The sequence below is a fragment of the Phalacrocorax carbo genome, chromosome 5 (genome assembly GCF_963921805.1).
Source record: "Phalacrocorax carbo chromosome 5, bPhaCar2.1, whole genome shotgun sequence".
Classification (NCBI taxonomy): domain Eukaryota; kingdom Metazoa; phylum Chordata; class Aves; order Suliformes; family Phalacrocoracidae; genus Phalacrocorax; species Phalacrocorax carbo.
The window spans coordinates 58,163,175-58,187,261 of NC_087517.1; the positions used below are offsets into that span (position 1 = coordinate 58,163,175).

The 24,087-nt window shown below is 43.4% G+C and overlaps 1 protein-coding gene across 8 annotated transcripts in view; it reads right to left on the bottom strand.

Annotated features, from left to right (window-relative positions):
• The window catches only part of LMO1 (LIM domain only 1), a 65,741-nt gene that overhangs the window by 5,253 nt on the left and 36,401 nt on the right, over positions 1–24,087 (bottom strand). For all 8 annotated transcript variants that reach the window (XM_064452662.1, XM_064452660.1, XM_064452658.1 and 5 more), the window contains 2 exons: positions 11,866–12,079; positions 13–138 (listed from right to left, as the gene is read on the bottom strand). In XM_064452662.1, the coding sequence (XP_064308732.1) occupies positions 13–138; positions 11,866–12,071 (332 nt within the window). In that variant the 5' untranslated portion in view covers positions 12,072–12,079. The remainder of the gene's footprint in view (positions 1–12; positions 139–11,865; positions 12,080–24,087) is intronic.

Genomic DNA, 24,087 nt, shown 5'->3' on the forward strand with positions numbered 1-24,087 from the left:
CTGTGTCCTCACCGCTGGTTGCAGAGCTGACAGGCAAAGCAGTCCAAATGGTAAACATTATCTCTGGCCCTCATCACCATCTCAAAGGCAGGGATCAGTTTACTGCAGGCAGCACAATTCCCGGTGGTACCAAAGAGCCTGCCAAAGAAGCACAATCATTAGAAGCCATTTTAATTAAATGGTGGAAGGACTAATTAAGTGTAATTAGCAGTATCAAATACTGTATTGCACCAATAAATAGAAGTTGCAGTCTCCATTTCGCTGACCAACCAGTGTGCGGGAACTTGGGATAAAACTGCCTGGTGAGCAGGCTCCGACTGTCGAGATGAAACTCCATTTGGTTTGCGAGCCTAGGGCTAATTTGCTGTCTAATGGAGAAAAGCATTAAACACTTAGAGCACTATTTTGGGGCTCACAAAATTTCAGTCAAAAACTATCTCCTTCTCTGCAGTGGTGGGGTAGGTGCTCAAAGCTGCCCGTCCTCCTCTGCATGTGCTTGCCCTGTCTGCGCTTGGCCACAACCTAATGGAGGGACAGGCTGGCAGCCTCTCGCAGCAAGACACAGAAGACCTGCAAACTTTGCCAATCCTGGCAGGCAACGCTATAATATAGCTCAGGAAGAACCCCACTTACCTGCTGTTTAAAACGAAAAAGCACCTTTCCTCTTGTGATGAGTACAACAGCATTTTGCAAGGCATCTCAGAGAGCAAGCCCTCCTCCCTGGCTGTGCCCCTCTCCTCCGGCCTCCAGGTCCCTCCCGGGAGCCAGCTAAGCCCTTCCACCGCGGCCGAACAGCATGCTCAGCCATTCCACTTCAGCTCCCCGGTCCTCGAGGACAGCCCTTCAGCACTGGAAGCTTTGCCATTTTCATCTTGGCTTTCACTATCTGTCTCCCCAGATGTCTGCTGCTGTTACAGCTCCTGCCGGGGGACCCAAACAAGACTGCAGAATCCCTCCCCCGGCCCACTTCTCCAAGATGTCCCTGCAGACCCCTGCGCGTGCCAGGGGCAGCATGCCACCGCGGCGACGATAAAGCCTCACGAACCAGCGGGGCATGAATCAACAGGCCGACAAAACCAAATTTCAGCCGAGACCGTGGTCAATATATATGTGGTTAGTTACTTTGCTTAGGAGACGATAAAAATCATATTCTTGGAGCGATGAGCCTCAAGACGTACGTTTCCTGCTGACCATTAGCTCTGCGTGTGCAACGCGTCGCTGCCTGCAGACAGATTTGGGCTCATGGTTTGTTTCAAGCCATTGGTTCTGGCTGATTCCACAACAGGCAGACGAGAAGCATCAGGAAAATCTATAACCAATTTCTAAACCTGCAATTTGCCAAGCTAATCAATACTAATTATTACTGGCCAGTAATTGTGAATTAAAACACCCAGCAATGTTACAGAAACCTCCACACAACTCTCCGACCCTCACACAGCGCTGTGCTAACAAAGTCAGCTTGCTCTTCAGCTATAAAAAAGGGCTACCCTTATTTTTCATTAGAAGTGGTATCCGTGGCCTTTCATTACGCCTGGCTGGAAAACCCCAAGACTTCCCATGAAGAAACAGCACTACATTTTCCCTGAAAGTAAAACAATACAAACCAAACAGAAACACTTGTGCTATAGTGGGGCAAGACAGAAAACTTGCAACGGGAGTACCAAAATTTCTTCCCCTAAGATCCATCATATCAGGGCTGAAAGGCAGAGTAAAACCCCAGCTATGTAGTTTGCACTTGCAAACTCAGACCGTGTATTCGGTAACGGGGCAGCCCCTTTCTCTCTGCAAGCTGACTCCAGCTTGCTCCTGCTCCCGCACGCAGGCAGGGGAGGCAGCTGAGCGTGGTGTTTGGCTGCCTAACGCCAGCAGACAGGACTGAAAAAGTGTGGCACCGAAAAGCATTCAGGTCTCCACCCTGAAACACCCTGGCTCTCATTCAGCCCCCGCTCGCAAATCAAGCCATTAATACAGACATCCCTCCCTCCCCCAACATAGCTGTCCCCTTCTATGGTACCTCACTTGGACTCAGCAAAACCTGACAGCTTTTGCCGGGGTTTTGCCATTTTCCGTAAAACCGGGCATCTGCTTTTAGAGTACCCAAGTCACAGCAAACTCAAAAAAAAAGAGTCCAATACGTGTTAGGCAGTGAAACTGGGAGGTTAATCCTAGATTTGCTCTGTGCCCAGCACTGCTACATGCACAAGTATAAAATATCCATTATTCATTAGCATCACAGTTGTGTGGAGCTCAATCTAGATTAAACAAAATAAAGGGGCCCCAGACAGCACCATTTGCATTGTTAAGCAGGCGCTTTTCTTCAGCCTTCAAATAGGAGACTTTTCTAAATGGAAATGATGGGGAAATTTGGACAGATGTTCACTTAACTATTTAAACAGTTAGCTTAAGAAACATGAAAAATGTATTTGGCATCGTATTCACCTGTCTCCTTTCAGCGGTTTTGGGGGTAAACCAATTGTTAAACAGCTTTGACTGTTTGCATAAGATCTGAAGCTTATGTTCTGTCCAGCTGAAATCGTGTTGCCTTCTAATGTCTACATGAACGTAGCATCCAGCTAGTCAGCATGCTAATCTTTTTCTCTTCTATCAAGTGTCGCAGTCCTCCATACCCTCCCTTTCCCAACAGATGAACATTTCACACTTATTCTAGCACTTCCTAATTTTAATCTGCTTTTCAGAGAGTGATTTAGAGCCCTGTATATTCACCGTGCTTCTAAAAATACGCTGTAACTTGTAGCTCAGTGAACATTATTTTTTTTCTTTTAATCTGCTGGAAGAAAAAGCAAAATGAACACAGACTTTGGCCTTTTTTGTTTGGTTATAAAAACCTGCCACCTCTGATACCTACTTACCCAGAAGCTACTTGAGCTGAAACTGTCTAGGTGGGGAGCTTAACATTATTGGAGGAGGGGAGGAAAACAAGGAGCAGGAAGAAGATCTTCCACCCCAAGCCCCATCTGTGGTTAAATTTAAAATAACCCCACATGAACAAACTGATCTGCATTTTGTCCCCCAGACACCTTCATAACAGATGCAATACTCTCTCACACATTCACGCACACAAAGTTGAAGCACATTGAGGGGGGGGAGGGAAATCTATCAGAAGATGCTCAGCATCTATTTACCAGCTTGGAGCTATTGGCATAAAAGAAGCTGGAAATACAGAAAGGTTTCCGAATGGAGTTGTTTTGCTGCTTCTAAAAAACCCCATTTTTTCTTCATCTCCCTTTGAAGTTAAAAGGCAACAATTTTAAGTACAGATTTATCCCCCCTTATGTAACAGGAAGACCTAGCCAGCTTGTAAATAAGCATAGACTATGCAGATTTCAAATTTAGCACAATTAAACTTTTACCCTGTGGTAGTAATTATGTTTAATGGCTCTTAGCCTGAACTTAACCATGTCTATTGTTGTCAGCCAGTCTAAAAGCAGGAGTTTGTCCAAGGACAATTTTCTGTAGTTTATAGGCACACTAAAAACCCCGCTACGCGCTGTTCTCATTGGCCATTGATGTCAGTGTGTATAGTAAAAATTAAAGCTAATTGGCATACAGGAGCAGCAGTGAATGCAAATGAATTAATGGGAAAAGAAGGGACTGCTCTTGGAAGCAGTAGGCAACTGTTGAAGGATGCTTTTTATGTAGTCTTCTCTGGCCTGAAGAGTAGTCTTCTGCATGATGAACCAGACCTCACCAGCTCCATGAATACACCTGAAGTAAAGTCAACTGCCCCAAAAACTGCAGGGTGCTAAAAGAACGGTAAAGGATCCTTACTGTAGGGAAAACAGGAAGAAACGTCTCATATGAACACATTAAGTTTAGCACCTTTTAACAGGTTTTTCCTTCTCCGACCAAAACGTGCAGGGTGGCTAAACTGAGAACCTGATTGCCTGTTTCTGTCACCACTAGAAACAATCTGTTTTAGTCATTGCCTACAAGGAGAGAGTCCCCATTTCTTCTCATCTCTCTAGCGCTAGCAGCTTGCAATCAAGAAAAAGGGAGAAAATCTTCTCTCCACAGAAAGAGTGAAAATTTTGGAGCTGTTGACTTCACAGGAGACAAAAAAGAAGAGGAACCAGGACAGGCAAATGTAAATAATGAGTGGTACAGAAAGGATAGGCTGGGAGTGTCTATCGGATTTTTTTTAAACACTACAAGAACAAGACAAGTTCAAAATTCAATGGCTCAGTTGAGACTGACAATTCCCCAAAACAAGAGGCTTTGTCAACACTGAAAGATAAGAATTATGAGTTGAAAGAGGACTAAACACTTACCTGCAGATAAATATCTACATTTGTAGATACTGTGTACAGCTATGTAATTCTCTATATATTTGTATATCCAGGTTATCTGGATAAGTTTTTGAAGAGCTACCGAACCCCACGCTCATGCTTTTAGGAGACATGGTAGTATTAGGTTGACAGTTGGACTTGATGACTCTGGAGGTCTTTTCCAACCTTAATGATTCTATGATTCTAGATGCTCTCCAGCTAGTAGGTGAAATAGGTTTTCCCATACACCTTCCCTATATGCCTGCTGCCATTTATGTCCTAGCTCCATCAGGACCTGCTGTAGAACAAGACTAACCTTATGTACCTGAAACTCATCATTGTGAAAAGGTTTTGCCCCTACCATTTGAAACAAACCAACAACTAGTCTTCCAGTGAGCATGGTTCTTAACAGCTTGCAATAAGTATTTTTCCCATCTGTGGATATTAGAAATATGCGGAGCTACAGCTCTGATTTGACCAAAGTACTGAATATGCCAATAATTGCAAGGAAAGCCTGAACATCACTTAAAAGCAAGTAACTTCAGACTTGAGGTTCCCAACTTCCCTGTAATCAGCCTTTGCGTAATATTCAGAGAAAGCCTTAGCAATAGGCATTTTGGCATGGTAAACACATGTTAGCTGGTGCACCCTCCTTTCCAGGACACCATTGTCAGTGCTGAAGTTGGAATTCACATCAGCTGAAGGAAAGAAATTGCATTTTGATACTCATCAAGTTGGTCAAGCTGTCCTCTCATGAAGCCCTCAGGTTCCATCCCAGAGAATTTATATCTGGCATGCCAAAGGGTCTGACATTCATGGATAGCGTAACAGGAAGAGCTGAACCAGTGAGGTACAAAAAAGCCCTCTGGTCGGGTGATCGCACTAGTTCAGAGATTATTAGGCATAAACTTCAAGGCTGCTGAAGGGCATCTGCTTTCAGTTGAAGAATGCATCTAAATGTTCACTTATTTTTACTCCTTTGGTCTCTCCCTCCATATTTTCAATAAATATTTATGGTGGGGTTGGAACCCTTAGCAGGTAGAAGTCCAAGTCCTCCTCCTCTGCCCCAGCCTTCCTTACGGTATAACTGAAGCTGCCAACCTTAAAATCCATCTTGGTTGTCTCTGGCACTCAACACACATGCAACAATGTCCTCTTAGGAGAGTTTAAAAACAGCAGTCAGAAAACTGCAAGGTTGAAAGTGCTAGAGGCATGCCAGTATACCAGAGCCTGGAAGAATTACTTGCCATGTGCTTTCCTCCTGACTGGCAGGTGTGGAGAAGGGGAAAGAAAAAAAAAAAAAGGGGGATGGGGGAAGCAAACAAACCAAGCATTGATTGTTTTTCCTGAAAAGCATGAGCTGTGAGAAACCCCTGGACCAGATACTATGGACAAAAAAAAAATAATCTGTGCTTTAACATCACAAAGCACAGCGACATTGTCAAGACACATTGTATTTTGAGCCTAATTAATCCACCTTAATCCGTACAGATACCAAGCGTAGAAGGGAGGGTATCCTACATAGCAAGCAAGAGGTTCCCTGTTGCGATGCAGGAACAGCACTTCAATTTTGCAACATTTTTAGGCTCTGAGCAGGTATAATTTGTTCAGCCAGACTTCATTTATACCTCTCCTCCCCACGCTCGATGTGTCCCTTGAAAAGGAGGCAGGGCACACTCTCGGTGCATACACGTATGCTACGCTCTGCTGGTAGAAAAAATACTAAAGACTCTCCTTGCTGCTTCAAAGGTGTTGGAGCTTCTGCAGGCTGAAGCCACATTCAGAGTATTAGTGATGTCTTGATGTCTCTGGTAGATTAACTTAAATTCTGCTAGTTGTGGCATGCACTTCTCAGTTCCTGAAGACTTGTGCTGACATGTCCAACTGTGGCTTAATTGTTTGGCTTAGGGCCTTCATTACCGACCTGGGGAAGCCCACCAGGAGGAGGGTATTTGCCTGCATTCTCCTGTGCCAGAGAGCAGGGCACCCGTGTTTGTGCAAGATGGCTTTTCATCTCTCACAACAAAGTTAAACACTGCACATTTGCCAGATACAGAACACTTCGTCTAAAGGGGTCCCAAAGCAATTCACCAACAGAGTGAACCCACTGCGGCATTCAGAGCAAAGCAAAAACCAGTATCCAATGACTGGAAACCCCAGTACCGGGCAGCTGACTCGTTTGGACTAGGAGTTGCCCAGGGGGGACGCTGAGCCTCTGTGATACAGACAGTGCTGAGGTGCACCAGTGCCAGGGGATGGCAGTCCTGCCAGGACGCCTCTATCCCCCAGACGGAATGTGTAGGGCTGCTCCGCCTGCCAGAGGCACCAATGCCACGCTCAGGTCGCAGCACCGATGCCGTGACTGAGGTTGCGGCAGCAATCAAAACATGTGGGAAGTTGGGTGGAAAGAATTTCCATGAAATCAACTGAGAACAGCATCAGGGCTTCCTGAAACGCCCTTTTCTCTTACTGATTTGCCATCATTTTTTAATGCAGGTTTTGAGCTTTCTTTGGAGTCTAATTAAGGCCCTAATCAGTTTAAATGATGAAAAACTTTCCCAACACCAGTATATCAAACACACAGGAGCAACAGTTCTGCTCCTGTCAAAGCGAGCCTGACTTGCCTTTGCTCATGTGAGGGCACCCCGCTGAGTAAAAAGGAAAAATCACGTTCTTCATCAGCACTTCACAGTGAAATTTAAGTTGTCAGTTCCTCCCGGGAAATCCTGATGCAAGACCCAAACCGTCCCTGTGAACTGAAGCTTGGTGAATGTTTAATTACACCTAGGAACAAACACACATTGCTGCATGGGGCTGCGAGGAGCCATCTGAGCTGCATGCTAAGCTTCTCTGTCCCAGAAGCAGTTTCTTCAATAGCATTTGCTTATCAAAAATAATTAGAGGTAGGAATGCTGGAACTGTGATTATGAAACAAATGGTAAATCTATTTGCTCAGACAAAATGTATCGAAAGATACATCTAGACACAGCTGGAGACTGAGGTGATACTGCAAGGATAACAACTCGAGATCCAATTTCATCTTTCATGATTAAAAAATGAGCAAGAAAGTGTTTTATGAAATGTGAAGGTTAACAAATGTTCCTTCACAAGCAATGACGACAGTTTATCTTTTGAAACAAATGATCAGGCTATGGGCTGCTCACAGCTCCTGGAATACAGTTGAAAGATTTCTCCTAAAAATGCACAGAGGACCAGTGCATGCGGCCGGCAGCCCACCATGCTGCCAGCATCTCGGACAAAGCCTACACCAAAGCAACACCGATGCAGCAGGGTGGGAGCCAGTCGCGCTCCTGCCCCAGCGCTCTGCCCCATGCCGATGGCAAGAGCCCAGAAATTCGTCCCCGTCCCCGATCCCTGCAGCAGCCACAGCTGCTCCAGTATGGCAGAGCCGCTCTTTGCCGACAACTGCGGCGTGGGAGCTCTTGGCCCGACAACACCTAGCTGCAGGAGGGGTGGCGCACGCAGGGGCCCAGACCTGCAAACTGCTGAATTTTTAAGCTGCCCAAAATATTCTGGGAGTCCTTTATAGGTAAGCACCTATACACTGCTGCCTCCAAAGTGATGAGGCAAGTGGGAGCCTGATGCTGGGTGGTAATGGCTGGGTCCTTGCACCCCTGGGAAGGAACAAGCCTGCTGCATGCTCGTAGATGGAGACTGTGTAAGGGGAGGGGAAAGCACGTCTCACCCGGTAACAAAGCACATATTCCCAAACTACACACTCAGCTCACAGGCAAATTCAAAGAAAAGTTGGTCTATAAAGAGATTATGAAACACCAATTTTTTTTTCTCCTGGTCATTACACAGCAATATTCCTTTTGGACTTCAGATATAAAAGAGATATATATATATTTATGGGTGCAAAATCAGTCTAGCTTTTAATTTTTCACATGATGGTTGACCTACTAAATATCAGTGCAATATTCACCCTGTTCTTATTCAAAGGCATATAGAGAAAGTGTCCAACAATAAATTCCCTTGACTGTCTTCCAGATAAAGTACTCCCTTTTTGGTGAGAGTACAGTATGAAGTATAAAAACTTATTTTTAGGAATGAATTCTGCTGAAGCGTGACTAGTAGTACAAATACCATGAGTTGTTGAACAAGGGAAAAAAGACATGGATAGAAGCTCTAGAACTATTAAAGGGAAGGAATTATATAATGATGGGAATGGGTAATTCTCCAGGAAGAAAAATTCAAATTACCAGGAGTGAACTGACAGTAGAGAAGATGGTGATGGCAACTGTAGTTCTTTCTATTAATAGAATTAATAGTTAAAACTGAGAAAGAAATATTATGTGTAGAAGGCAATAAAGTATGTTTTAAAGTTAAAAAAAAATGCTTTAACTTCTATAAAATACAAGACTCTCTAGCAATGCCCTTATTCCTATCCTAGGACCCTGAAATTGTTCCGTAGCATCAGGAGAAAAGAACCCAAGAGTGCGGCAGAACCCCCCCAATAATAGTATAAATCTAAATTTACTTACTAGCAAGAATAAAACATCACAGCTGTAAAGCTGGCTAAATTTCCTGGGATATGACAATTACATTGTTCTTCCCAATAAAAACAAGTAAGAAATATTTCTAGTGGTCAAAGCCACTGTAACAGACTAAATTCAGATAGGGGAAAAATATTTAAGAGTAGGAAGTAGTAATCCCCCGCCCCAAAATTAGCTAGTAGCATAATGTATGTATACATAGCCATCATCCGAGGAGGCCAAGACTAGCCAAAGACCTAGAGCAGAGTGTGCAGCCAGTTGAAGTGTCGGTACCCTGCTGCAATATGGGCAGATGCCCCCCATTTTCACTCACAATATCTACAATTTCTTTAGCATGGAGAATGACTGGCCCTGTTTTGCTGGGCCACATAAGCCTTCTCTCCACAACTTAACCATGCTGCACAAATAGCAACAGACTCCCCCCTTGGTGGACCTGGGATTATTCTAACCCAACAAATGGAGGCAGAGGGACTATGAGACCCCTTTCAGGTACAGAAAAAGTTTGCTTCAGAGAAGGCCACGCTTAACAGCTGCTGTGGCAGAAGTTTCATGGACATGGTCAAACACTAGCCCCAGTGGTTGCCGTCCACAGTTCACCTCATGAACTGCTCTCTCTCTTCTTGAAGGCAGGATGTGGGCTGTTTCCTGGGATCTGCGGCTCCTGGCTTCTTTCCCATCTCTAGCACAGACCTCTGGTGTGCCCCAGAAAGTCGCGCCATCTGGGGGCCAGTGAGAAGATCACAGATTAAGCTTTTCTACCTCAAAGAAGCATTCTCGGGATAAACCAAGGAAAGAAAAAAATGCTCTACAACTGCGGTGATCAAAAGGTTCTTCTAAGTTAAACAGCATCGATATAGCTCTCCTTCGGCACTTTAACGTGTCTGATTTGATGCCGCATGTTATTTTTGTTATGAAACTAGAACAAACCAAAATCAATACAGTGCTCATTAAATGGACACTACATGGGGTAGCTGTAGGTCTCAAAAAGCAAATGTAAATGGGAATCGCTGCCCAGCTAAGTATTTCCAGTAGGGTTCTGCAATGTGTAGAATAACACTGAATACCTATCTTTCAGGTCAGATTAAAACAAAACAAAACAAAAACCCCAAACCTACACCCCCCCCCCCACTGTTTATCAAGCGCACAAATGACAAAGTCTAGAGAACTGATAAATAATGAAGAGGAGGATGACGGATGTAGAGACCTGGACTGCAAGCTGGGTGCAAACAAGGTATGAGTTTTAATACAACCAAGTATAAAAAACACTCCAGAAACTAATGCAACCTATGCTTTCTGGAAGGAAGACTATTCTGGAAGAAGCTCTCCTGAAAGGTTTTGGGGGTCCTTGTGATTAGCAGCTAGCATGACCCAACTGTGATACTATGATGAAAAGAAATTATGCAATCCTTGACAAGGGAAGATCAAGAGCTGTTATATTCTTCACTGACACATCAGAATTACATCCACAACACAGAAGGAGTACAGCTGCACTGAAGGAATGTCAGTGAAGAATGAAAATGCTAATCTGGGGTTAGAAATCTGTGTGTTAGAGAACCTTCTGGAGCTCAGTTTCTTCAGATCAGCAGAGACAGGGTTAAGGATACTTCCAGAGCAAGTGACTTGTGGCATTAGTAAATACTTAGAATTAAGACAAGGTACAAAAATTATTTCACAATACTGAAGACAGTTAACTCCTCATCGCACCCTTTCCACCTTTCCAACGGCTGCTTACCCTGTCTTTCCCCCTTCAGATGTGTTCCACCCTTACCCAAGCTCCTCCTCACGTTTTGGGGACGCATCCCATCTAACCTGGTATGGACCTGCGACTGCTGCCCAAGTGCCAGAATTTCAGCCGAGACCTTTCATGTGTGCCCTGGAGAGTTTCAGCTCAAGCAGAAGCAAAAATCCTATGGGGGCAGGATGCTCTTGCATACTGCCTGGCTGAAAGGCAAGGTGGCAGCTCCCATATGGCAGCTAATAGGCATTTCTTCTATTTGGCTCAGTGCTTAAGCTCTCATCTTTAGAGGGAGAAACTTGTTTGTCCAAGTTTACTAAGAAAATATTTACTAAAGATTTTCAAGAATATGTTTTACATTGAAACACGTGACACATCTGATCATTGAGACTAATTTAGCCAGCCTCTGGACACCACAAGGTTAGACGGCATTTTACCTCCCTATTTTAAAATGGCATGTTGTTTTTGCTTTGCTTCAGATGTGTTTGCTGGTTGCATAGGAAATGCTAATAAAGGAAGTGCTTTAGGAAAAAAAAAAAAGAGAACACACACATTAGCCATTAGCTGGGGATCAAGTACACTCTTCCAAAGGAAAAACAAAGCAAAACTTGGAGTGTTTTGCAGTGTGACCCTCATAACAGTATTTGCATTAGGCTTGCTGTCTTATTAAAATTAATTTGTGTTTATATAAAGTATTTTGCACAAAACCCCCATACACACCAGGCAAAAAAATCCCATGTGTTGTTATGTATTGCAAACACAACTGACAGGGTAGTTCTAACTCAGAGTTAGGGATGGTCTCTGCAGAGTTCCTCATGAAGAAAAATTTTTTGAAGTTGATCTGTAATTCTGGAGTGTTTTGCTCTGTTTACTTAGGAAAGAGACAAGAGCCCCTCGGGAGGAACCTTACTCAGTATAAGCACTAGAAGTCTATCTAAAAGCTATCACTGAAAAAGAAAAGGTAACGGTTTGGTCAGATCTTAGTCAATGTGCAGGAGTATAACATCAAATATGCAAGAACAATTAACAGTCTTCTAATTTTCTCAGCAAGCACTGTTTGTTCTTGCTGCCTCATAATAATAAAGAGTTAAGTCATGCCCTCCTCCTTCTACCTTGACTTAAACATAGGATGCCACCTCCCTGACTACAAAATACATTAAGTGCAAATAAAAATCCATGCTTAAACAGAGGAGGAAACTCCAACCTCCTCTGGGCAGGGCTGACCGTCCACAAATACATGTTTTCATAGTAGAGGTTTAGAAAGCCAAACAGCTGGCAGCACACTGAGAGGCTTTGGGAAGAGCCCACAGTATGTTCCTCTATTTACCTCAGGTAATCTCTGCGGCAAAGAATGAGATTTGCTTTTGTGTAAAGAGTTGATCCAACCTCTCCAAGACGACAGTCACAGCAGGCACACTTTAGACAGTCTTCATGCCAATACTTATCCAGCGCCTTCAGCAGGTACCGGTCCTTGATCTTCCGGTTGCAGCCAGCACAGCCCTTCTGCTTCCCTTTTGGTTGTACAGATAGCATCGGCACACCTGCAACACAAACAAAGCGTTTAGTTTAAAAGATATCAGGCAGCTTGAGTAGATTTCCTGCGTTTGGGGTAGCACTGTGAGCTATAGGTAGATCTGTGAGAAAATACTGCTGCGGGTTACAAGGAATTCACAGAAATTAAGTGCATGAAGCTGATGGTCAAAGGAACTTAAACTTCATTTGCTGTCACAGGGTAAGTAGGAGTGTGACACTTGCAGGAACGCAGCCCTTTTTTCCTGACACAAAGCACCAGACTTTTTTTCAATTAACAACTTGCAGTAGAATAAACTGGCTGCCACGTCAACATTTCCTTTTTCCCCTCATTACCAGTATCCCTGGGTTGTTAGTTACCTGCCACAGGCAAATACGAAGACTAGAAGGGCCACCACTGTACACACCCCCAGTCCAACATCTTGGCTGGATGAAGCTTGATGGGGAAAGGAGAGGAGTGAGTATAAAAAGATGTAGCGCGCCACTGTTTTTCCTCTTTTGTGAGCCCTACTGGTCACGGAGGCCTCAGTGAAAGCCAGAGCAGCCCAGGGGCTGCTCTAAAATAAATGTTATTCAAAAGCTCGCAAGGACTGCTGAGAATAACCCAACCACTGCCCCTCTAGACTAGTGAAGCCATGCTCCTTGAGCAAAGCAGAGCTTTCCCTCTCCTCTTGTACTGCTGGAGAAAGTAATAAAAAACCAGGAGTTTTTTCCTCCCTGGAAACCCCTGCTGGGACTGCAAAGCAAGCATGAGCTAGCTGGGAATGAGGTGGAGACAGGACACTCGAGGCACTAGACTGGTAGAGATGACTGTGGCCACCTTCCTCACGCTGCTGTCTCCAGCTTTTTCCTCTCCTCCAAGCATTAGTGCCTCCCATGGTGAGCACGGACATGGGTGTGAGACCTGCCGCCCTTCTCAGTTTAAGAAGGAGGCAGGGGACGATTTTATGGAATCAACAGGCAAGGTGGAAAAATAAACAAGGATTGTACTGTGGGGGAAGAAGGGAACAGGAAATGTTGAAAGAAGAAATGAACTCACTGGGACACCAGAATCCCATTTTCTCTAGAGCCTTGATTTTGCGTTGTTATTACTAGTGTCAGTTGCTAAAAAATGGAAATGCTGGGCCTGGAACAAGAATGCTGTGGGCTTAACCAACGCAGAGAAGACAACAGGGGAAACTCTGGCTAGAGTAGTGGGTGTTGCTGGTTATATACTCTTACACAAAGTTAAGCCACCATTTCTATAGGAAGCGTTGGATGTCCCAGAAAGTAGCAGCTTCATAATGGAATTATTAACAGTCCCTTAACCGGAGAGGACCTCGACAGTGCTGCTGTAGTAAGTGACGTTTGCTGCTTTCCTTAAAAGCCAGGGTGACCTGACGGTGGCTAGTGCTCAGCACATGTAAAACCCACCACTCCTACAGTAATAATTGCTTTGTCAGAGCTGCAAGCAGACGACAATAGCACTTAAGACACCTCTACACAAACAGGGAGGTATTGATCCATTTGTTATCAAAGTAGTCTCAGCAGCATGGAGACAGGTCAAGTAACATTCAAAAACCCTCAAGGCTTAAAGAGCCCTCCTGCTCTTTGCTGCGGCACACTTGAAATCTGCTCACAAGTCGATACAAGCAAACTTTTCATGCCAGTGACAAATATGAAATAATAAGTGAAAACTTAAATCCACGTTTGCCTGCCACATACGCAACCTGTAATGCTCCTGAGAGAAATGCTACATACACAGCCAGAGAGAAATAACTGCATGTTTGGAAAGAGAGGGAAGTGTCAGAAGTGCAATACACTGTGGGTGCTGGAGGTCAAACTGCAGAAGTCTTGTGTTCCTGGTGAGAGTTTCTTGTAAGAATGACAGAAGTGGCCCCTAGGTTCTGAACACAGCACTTTTTTTTTTTTTCCCTTTATGCAGAGTACATTTCAGGAGCAAAGAGAAGCTTCACTTTTTGAGTAATTTATTTTTCAGAAAACTTAAAGCCTTCTTACCATGCTCTCTCCGACTCCATGCAAGGCAAACAGCACATCGTGAGAGGAGTTTGCCTTATTTGGAGGCAGAGGAGGGCACATACATGAATTTGCATTTGCAAACTGTGTAAGATCAGTACCAGTGATGAAAGAAAGTAGTTCGCACCTATGAAAACTAAAACCTAGATGTGCAAATTGTATTTTAAGATAGGAGTCCTGGACACCAGTGAGTCATTACCCACCCCCCCAAACAGGCTCTCTAAATGTGAGCTGTGTACCCTTAGCGGCAGAAGAGGATTTCTTACGAAGTGGGGGGGTGCCATCATACAATTCTTTTGCAAGGTTCATCTAGGTAACTCGAGGATTCTGCATCTGGGGGTGCTGCAGATTTCAGAATGCAGATTCTAGATCACCAGAGCCCCTTAAACCCCCTCACAAGAGAACTGCTGCATGGGTGGGGTTTGAGGTCATCTCTGCGATTCAGAAATGCAAGATCTTCAGCCAGACGGGACTTCCCAAGGCCCTTGAGTGCTTTTGAAACCAGTGCCCTTTCAGAGTTACAGCTCTCCTCACCCAGAGCAAGGGGCCACTGAAACAGCAGCAGTGATGAAACTCTGCCTGGACCATTAGGTGAGGTTGATTTGACCGGTAAGGGCAGGTTAGCAGGGGTGGAGGGTCTCCTGAGGTGGCAAGTAGGTCTGGACAGCTGTGGGCTGGCTGTAGTGGCGGTTCTTGTTCCATCTGTGGCCCTGGCAGCCCTCACTCACTGCCACCATCTCGGTTCCCTACTACTGCAAGCACACCATTGTCTTAAGAGGCTTCTGCGAATAAGGGGAACACAAGACTTTGATATTCTTCTAATAACTAGCTAAGGAACAGATACATATATGTATTTTTAAACAGTACCTTAAGCGAGGAATAAAGCTATGTATTTGGTCAGTGTTCAGCAGGGGGCTTTCTAATGAAAAAAGGTACCATTTCAGAGATCATATGATGTTCAAAGCTGCTATTCCCACTCAGATAATAACGAGCAAGGTCAGCCTCTGCTGGTCAGGTTCAGTGTTTTGAAATTACATTTTGGTCTGTGAGGCTTCCCTCCGACATCCCAACCAACCGGTCTGCACGGAGCACACACACCACTACAGAAAGTTGCAGCTGCAATTAGCTGGTGAGCTGACACAGCAGGCAAGGCGTGAAACAAAATTTCAAAAACTGCCAAACTTGATCAGCAAGGGTTCCTCACATGCTTGCCATGTCAAGAAACAAGAGAGCAGCATCTCAGAATCTTAACCCCTTTCACTGTCGGAGGCTTGCAGAGAGAGGACGCAGCCAACACCAAAGCCCGCTTTCCTCCGCCTGCCTCCCTTCCAGCAAACCCCAAGCAGCCTGGGCTTTGCAGGCAGAAACCACCTGGAGAGCTGGTCTTTCTTTTTGGAAATTTCCTCACTGCAAATCTGCGATACTGCTTCATTTTTCTATGTAGATTTTCCCCCAGTACTTACCAAAAAAATGCCAAGATACTTAGTTCAATTTAATCAGGGGCATGTGGTGTCTAACTGGGGCTGTCAAGAACCAAAGGGCTCACCTTCAACAAATTCCACGTGCGCTCTGCGGGCAAGGATTAGAAAATGAGAAGTCATGTTGCAGGCATTGGAAAATTAACAACTGCTCACTCACCCATGAAAATACATGATCACAAAGGGAATACCGACTGATTACCGAATTCTGAAAGTTGCTCTCCTCTCCTGTTGCTAGCCATCCATTGCTATCTTTTCTTAGAAACAGTAGATGAAGCCTGTCTGGTTTTGGCTACCTACGCTCCCTTCTTTGCCCTTTACAACTTAATAGACTTGCTGCTGGTAAATACAAAACAAAACCTGTTCTGAGTGCTCGGAGCTCCAATGCACATTAAAAAATTATAGACACCACCTCTGGACATGCTGAAATTTATGGTTGTGTCTAAAGAGGCTGTTTTTGCAGTGAGTAATCTAAACTTTACCTCTATTCACAGTCGGACAAACTGACTTTAATCAGCCTGTATCTTCTCAGTGGGGGTCATGCTGTAAAATTATTCAGCTGGCTTTATAACACAAGTGTCCACTAAGTACACCTCTAAATTTTTCTAAGCCATTTTACTGATATTTCTGTTCACATGGCAATCAGCTGCAGTTCCTTTAAGGGCACTGTTCATAAAGCCTCGTTTCCAAGAGAGCCTGGGAACTTTTTATAAATGGTAGACCTTTTAAATAACAGTTATCTGCAATGGTCCTATGGCGTACGGCTCCACAGTGCTCAGGTCTGCAAGAGAGCTACTGGTCCCCTCTGAAAGCATTGAAGTTCACCACCTAATTTCTTTAATGCAACTCTAAAGGTTAATTGGTCTGAAAGAGTAATGCGGGACTGCTGGCTAATGATATATGCCTCGAGGCTTTGCAGCTTGCCTGTATTTTATACAGTCAAGTCCAGAGCATAGAACACAGGTGATATCACCAGGGCTTTTCAGACCCCCCTCCGACTTCCCACAGCACCCCTCGGGCTTCCCCTCTCCCACCCGAGCCCTCTGCTACACCCACATGTGCTGAGTGAAAGCGGCGGGAGCTGACGGCAGTTCTCCACCTGCATTTCATGCCTTGTTAGAGGGGGCTCCGAGAAGTGCCGCCACTGCACTCCTCATTACCACTGCAGAGAACTAAAAACAACCCTAATGAGGAGAGTGAGAGCGTACAGTATGGGCTGGGAGGAGGGACGTCCTCCCACACTCCCCAAGGAATCTGGCCAAAATCTTCAATTTGCCGTTTATGACAGCTAATTAGTTATTCTATTCAAAATCTTTGCTTTAAATAAAAGAACTAATTATACACAAAGGTCAGTCCCCCACCTCCTGTGAAGCACACATAATTGGCTTATTTCCCCAACATAGTGTGTGTGTTTTACACAAGGCTTTCAGGCAGATGGCTTTAACTCTTTCCCTCTGCAAGTTTTTGGGGTTTCTTTGGGTTTGATTTTTTTTTTGTTTGGCTTTTTTTGTTTTGTTTTGGGTTTTTTGTTGGTTTTGGGTTTTTTTTCAAAACCCACTTTCCCACAGATTATCTACTTTTACCATAAAAGCTTGCTCGATGACAAAGCAGATAACTACACGCACACACAAAGTGTATCCACTCCCAGAAAGGTTTGTGACAGCCACTCCAGCGCAGTGCTTCCTATACAGTCGTATAGCACCTTGCACAACAGAGTACTGGAATTACGTATTTATTCTCCACCACAAATTCTTGCTTGTGCAGTGCTTTTCAGATAGTTACCACATTTATGAACAACCCTTCTGCCAAAGACCACAGTTATTACAAGTTTATGGTACACTTCTTTTTTTCTTTTCCTTTTTTGTTTTTAATTTACATAAGTGATTATTATAGGGATGCAGCATTCCAGTGCTGAAAGCAATTCTGGTTTAAAGACTGGAGTTTTGGCAGTTAGGCAGCTAAGCCTAGGTTTCAGAGTTCCACTTGAGGGGAAAAAACGTTTATTTCTAGCATCAACACTCTTTAAATGAGCTGACCTCCTTTTGCCTGCTAACAAAAACCCCAGCATTTGGCTGCAAAAGATGAAAAAGTAACTGAAGAGTAGGAGTAATCTTATTAACTCCTGTCTCATCACAATAAATAAGCTGCAGTCTTATGTCTTTTATCAGGGGATCTGATATCGTTTAAAAGCATTAGAGCCCTGCATCACCCATTTAAGTAAATGCAGACAGTCATTGCCAAAAAGATGCAGTGAATTTCATTCCCTTAAAAAGGAACTCACTTTGTGTTCCCAGTATTGTATTACTCACCTTCTATGAATATTACACCCTGTGAAACAAGCTAAACCATGCACTTCCACTGAACTGAGAGTACGCTGTCTCAGGCATCTTCACCAAGAATTTCATTTGAAGAATTATGGACAGCAAGGTGAAACTCATCATGTCATTTGTATATCCAATTAAAACATTACATTTGGAACACTGAGTACCTGCAACTAAATGCTTATGAACAAGCCATAGACCATTCATCAAAATTATTCAATGAGTAACCACAATCTTTTTTTGTTTCCAGTTTCATGCTGCAATATACAGCACGTGATTTTTACAGTGGCTTTAGCAATTCATTTGTGGTATTCTTTCTTCTGAATCATTACTGAACGTATTTCCCATGCATGGCAAAAAAGTAGTTGGAGAGGGCAGTTAATAGGGGAAACAACATTTTGATCAGTGCTTCTATTTTATCTGTGCTATAGTCCTCCTCCCAGTACCACAGCAATTGTTTTGGCCCTACAGTTCAGAACAAGCTGTAGAGAAACATAATTTAGACTCTAGTGTTCCCTGGCAGTTTCAGCTGCCTAAATGTGACCCAAAGCTTCATGAGTGGCTTAACTCCTCCTCCAGTCTCCCATATAGAGATCCTGTTTTCAAACCATTTGCTCAGATACACCCAGATACCCAAAATAATCAATCACGGTCTTTGAATCTGTATCAAGGTAGGTCCTGATTCAGGACACAAGGTTTAGGTTTAGAATCTAAATTTTCATTTTCCCCAAAAGTTTTGAGTCTTCCAGTACCTGATTTAAGCCTCTCTCTATTAGAGAGTTCCTCTGTCCAGACGACAACCTGTAGCTATAAAGGAACACATGGCAGCAGGACAGAATGCAAAACATAATAATTGATGCTGCAAAACAGTTTCTATAAATCATTCCAGTAAGCAACATTTTCCCTGTGCTCATAAAATATGCTTGTTTGAGCTTTAATTTTTCATAATTGGCATATGTCCAAAGCTTATTCTTAGCACATGTAGTGTTTCAGTAAAATCCATTTTTACTGTTGGAAGCCCTGGGAACAGTAAAGAGACATGCAGATTTCTTCCACCTTCAACCTATCCTGAGAACATTCTGATCAAGTTTTCTCAATTAATCACAATTTAGTGGCCTACAGTCTGGCAAAGGTCCTGATTTTTGGTGGCCAGTTCCCTCCTTCAGTGTCTGCAGTAGAAAAAAGTCTGGCAATGGAGAGACTACCCTCAAGCCACCTTTCCAGCAGTATAACACCACCACAGATGAGAAAATGATTATAAGGGATGACTAGCCTGGAATTCTTTCCATATTCCTCAATATTCCACTGACTTGCAGGTGACCACTGGAAAGACACTAAACTTCAGAGTTTTCTGTTCGGGGGGGTTTGGGTGTCACAGAATGGCAGGGGTTGGAAGGGACCTCTGGAGATCATCTTGTCCAACCCCCCCTGCTTGAGGAGGCACACCCAGAGCAGGGGGCACAGGAACGCGTCCAGGCGGGGTTTGAATATCTCCAGGGAAGGAGACTGTGTCAAAGCAAACCAATGGAAGACGAGTCTCTGAGTCAGATGATCACAAGGGTGAGACCTCATCCCTCATTTTTCAGCTCATTTAAGAATAACCTATGTACCAATGTTAAATACAGGGAGTTTTTTGCCCTCCCCCAAAGGGAAAGAAAATAAAATAGAAAAAACATATATCAAGTTAAAAATCCCAAAGACTGTGAGAAGTAAAAACTTAAGTCAATTATTTACAGACACATGTGTAATACTACACAATTCTCATCTTCCAGTTAAAATGCACTGTTCAACGTATTACTACTGAGGTTTCAAGACATATGCAAAGATGTGCAATGTAGCAGAGCTCAGATTTAGCAGCGAAACATTACCATCACCCTGACAGATTTGGTATGCTATATATGTGAATATTTTAAGGAGAAGAGAACTATATCATTGCACGATCATCATCACCATCATCTTTTCTTCTGCCTCTTTGCAGACATATACAATGTCAACCTAAGCTTTCGGCAACCTTAATAGAATTTCAGTGCCCACTGCCAAATGGCCATTTGATGTTCTGCTCTGTGTACACTGATGAAGCAATCTGTCACAGGCCTTAATGCAGGCAATGATCACTATCCAATCTAAAGCTTTCACAGGCTTATAGAAATTCCTCAAGACTTTTGGAGCCTGTAATAATTTGTGCAATACCACAAAAGAATTTGGAATCCTGGTGCTCTGTATTTAATGAAATATGAATTGCAAGTTATTGTAGTATGAAAATAACAGCCCTCCTGCCCCTGTCCAAACTTAACTGCAAAGCCAAGCTTTGATGCTCATGCCTGCACAATATTAGTAAAGTAAATATACAAGGACTAAAATGTATTTGCATTTTTTTTTTGTTTCCGGGAGACGAGTAAAGATTCACCTATAGAGAATGCAGAGGGAGTCTATCTACTTAATGTAATCCATGTAAGAGATACAATTGCTCCTGACCTTCTAGAAGTTGAGGTACACCTCCCTAGTCATTCAGAAAGATGCATTTATTCCCCAATCCTAGCCTGTCTCCCTTTCCTAGGAAAACCAGACCAACCCACCTGCTACTAAAAGTTGAAAGAAGAAGGGCAAGGAGAGCTATTTCCTTCTTTTCTTGTTGAAAGGAAAAAACACAACAGACAGCCCTCTGCAGGACCATTTGCATGCTGAGTTGTCAGACCATGCACTTTCCATTAAAGAGATAGCATCCCTTTTCATAAGTCCATTTGGGATCCATTTTAGTGTTATCTAAAAATCAAATCTACATGGTAATCCTTTTAATGTACTCTTGACTTTTAAAACCAGCTTTATGTTCCTTCAGGAAATGTTTTAAGCCATTACTCAGTAATTACTACTCACCCATGAAAACACTGATCTTTTACAATATATAATCAGTTTGCTGACTTAAAAAATAAAGCAGACTGGAATTCTGTCTCATGAAAGTAGCAAAGTAAAACCAAGGTTAAGAGAGCCTCCTATCCTTCCACCCCCCCACCCCCCACCCCACCCCCCATTATTTCAAAGTGGTATCTTTTTCTTGTTGTATAAGAAAGGGACCAAGGTTGTCACAGTTCCAAGTTTCTTTGTTAAGTGTCTGGGTGTGGACAGATAGGAGACTCTCAATCTCAGTTTTGCATTGGTGATCACTGCACAAGTAACCAATAAATAATTACTGATTTAGGAAGTGGAATTTGTATAATCCTGGATAGAAACAATACCCTAACCTTTTGCAAGCCCTGAAGTTTTCAGTGACACTATACAACCTCCTGAAAGGTTGGAAACATAGGAAAGCCATGGAATTTGTGGAGGTGCTTTGGTAAGCTTCAGCTGCACATGAATAAGTCTCAGAAAAGGTGCCAAAATGGTTCACATCTAGTGCAACTTTACTGGATTTATCTAGACCACACCTGCAGTCAACACAGGAATGCCTAGCCAAACTTCAGGGACCGGAAATTACCTTGAAATTTCTACTACCAGCTCCTGGATGTTTTGCCTTGCTCCCTTCCACACTCCTCTGCCCAGCTGGAGGTGGTTGAGAGGCAGAGGAGAGCGTAAGCCAGCACTGGCTTGCCCTTTCTAGCAGGAGCCAGAAAGGGAACAAGAGTACCTTGTGCCCAGTTACAGCTCCTGTCTGAGGATGACCAGACAAAAGACTGTGACTTCTGTAATGCAGATGCTCAGACTACAGGAGGTCCCTGGATACCCCGGCCTTGCATGCAGTTTAACAAAGGCCCTAGATGTTTATACAAAGTATACCCACCAACAATTGGAATGATCCTTCCCATCCCACCACTGATCTCAGAGAGCACAGCGGCCTTCTCACTTGACTGCTCTGGCAAAAGCAGTTTAATATTTCAAGATTAGAAAAAGGGCAGGGTGAAGTTTGTCAGAAAGAACTTGCTGTACCTTGCAAATAATATCAACTACAGTTGTTCTCCTAATTCCACGAAGATAGAGAAGACAGAGAAAGCAGAGGCTAAATGCTTTCGTTGCTTCTGTTCTTCTGTTTACTGAGGTCTAGCCTGTCTTTCTTAGCCACAGTTTGCTTCCACAGACAAGTTTTACTCTACCCTATTTTGCTACTACAATTAGGACAGAGAAAGTCCTGCTCTTGACCATTTCCCCTTTCATTCACAGGGAAAGGTATGCAGATCCCAGTGGAATACTGTTCATTCATTAAACATTTGTTATAGTTGCAGCTGGCTAGTAACTATATGCCGCAAATTAATTTTTGTTATTCACAACTGATTAAGCAGGGCTCGCAAGCCACAGCTGGCTGTTAATGCTACCCGTCTTTACAAGAAATTATGCTGATAAGAATTAAAAGTGGTTTCTTGGCATTAGCTGTTTTATAGTCATTCTATAATGAGTTTCTTTGAGGTGACATATAGAGACAGGATTTGAGCTCTATTACCCTGGACAACAGGAAAGACCCAAATAAAACTGCAAGACTCTCTTTTTTTCCCTTTTGTTTCTTTTTTGTGAAATGCTCTAGAAAAGCTTTAAAAACTGTGCTGCAATTCACCATATATTCCAGAATAAAGTGAGCACTAAGGTTTTGGGGCAAGTTAGCATGACATTTAGTTTTCATTAAAGCATTTTAGAAGTCATATGAAATATACTGTAACGGAGCATATTCTACTCTATTAAGCGTTCAGGAGCATTGCTGTATTCAGAGTATGGGTGAGAAGTCGGAATTGCACGAGAGATTCCTCTTACGGTTGACCACTGAGTTGAATTCAAGCTGATCCTAAGGGAGCTGTTTTCATTAGCCTACAGGAGCTCTCTAATCCTATTCCTTGAATTTCAGACCACCACCACTACAAGAATTTATGACCTGCTGCCTGCACTTTGGATGGTACTCACACTTTACTCTTCTCTTCAATGCATCCTGCTCCTCTGGATCATTACCACTGCTTTGTGCAACAACCGATTCCTTTAAAGTGGAAGTCTGCTCTTCAACTTAGTTATTTATGCTCCATTTGATTCTCACCAACATACGTGAAGATGCCGGTGGTTACACTTGGTTAAAAACAATTTTTTAAAAAAAGGCATATAACCTAGCCCAGTGCAAAGAACTGAAAGCCTCCTAAAATGTACCTCCTGACGTCTGGCCCGGGTATGTATCTACTAATGCTTTGCCTGAAACCTCAGACTAAAAAGAAATTCTAAACCACTACCCTTTAGCTCCAAAAATGCTACACTTCCAGGCCAAAACACTTCCTGAGCAAAAAACTTTGTCTGCTCCATTTCTACGGGAGTCTCTACTGCTTGATTTACTCAGTTTTTGTCTACCTCATCATGAGATTCCTGACTGCTGAAAAGAACTCCTTCACTGAACTAATGAAATAAGGAGTCTTAAGTGCCTTGCAATCCTTTTTAGAAAAGTCTGTATCTCCAGATGAGTCTCAATTTCACAGCATCAGGGAACTGTGTGCCAATGCACTGAACCGGAACGCCAGGGCTAGCAGGAGTTGCAGACAACAATGCTAACATCAGGGTTATTTTAGATTAGAGTACTTCCAAATCAATTTTGGATTCAAACTTTTAAATGCACTCTCCAGAAGGAATCCGCACTGACTGAGTATTTTCAAGGCTAATTTTCTAAAAACATGAGTGAAACTAATTCTTATCTAAGCAAAACACGCAACTAACCTTTGTCACAAAGGCTGGGTCATAGCTAGAAAATTAGGCAGACAGTCCTAAAAATGAATAAACGGCCTATGAAAACACCTGTAAAACTGCAAACAGAAACCACTACGGATGCTGTTGGGAACCGATTTTCACTGAGGCCAGAAGTCATCACAATGTTTGGGATGCAAGGCACCCCTCCTATAGCTGAGGTATCCCATCTTCCACAAGTAGTCCATTCTAGCAGAGGTAAGGGCATGCTCTGGGCGACCCAGGGCAGCAGGGCTGCGCTCCAGGAATTTGCATCATGCTGCACTGGGATAAAGAAGGAACTGAACATCCACAGTCTGATGGCAGAATTTTGCTGGGCTAAAAATTCTGCAGAGTTAAGACAGATCCTACAGCACTCTACAGAAGGAAAGTGGTTGTGATGAGAGAAGGGAATGTGTAAGACATGGGAGAGTTAAGGTTAAAGTTCAGAGCAGAAGTAATTAAGACAGGTAAGAGTGCTCTACAACTTGACACAGGTTTGCTTTGTATTCAGAACTTTTCACTAGC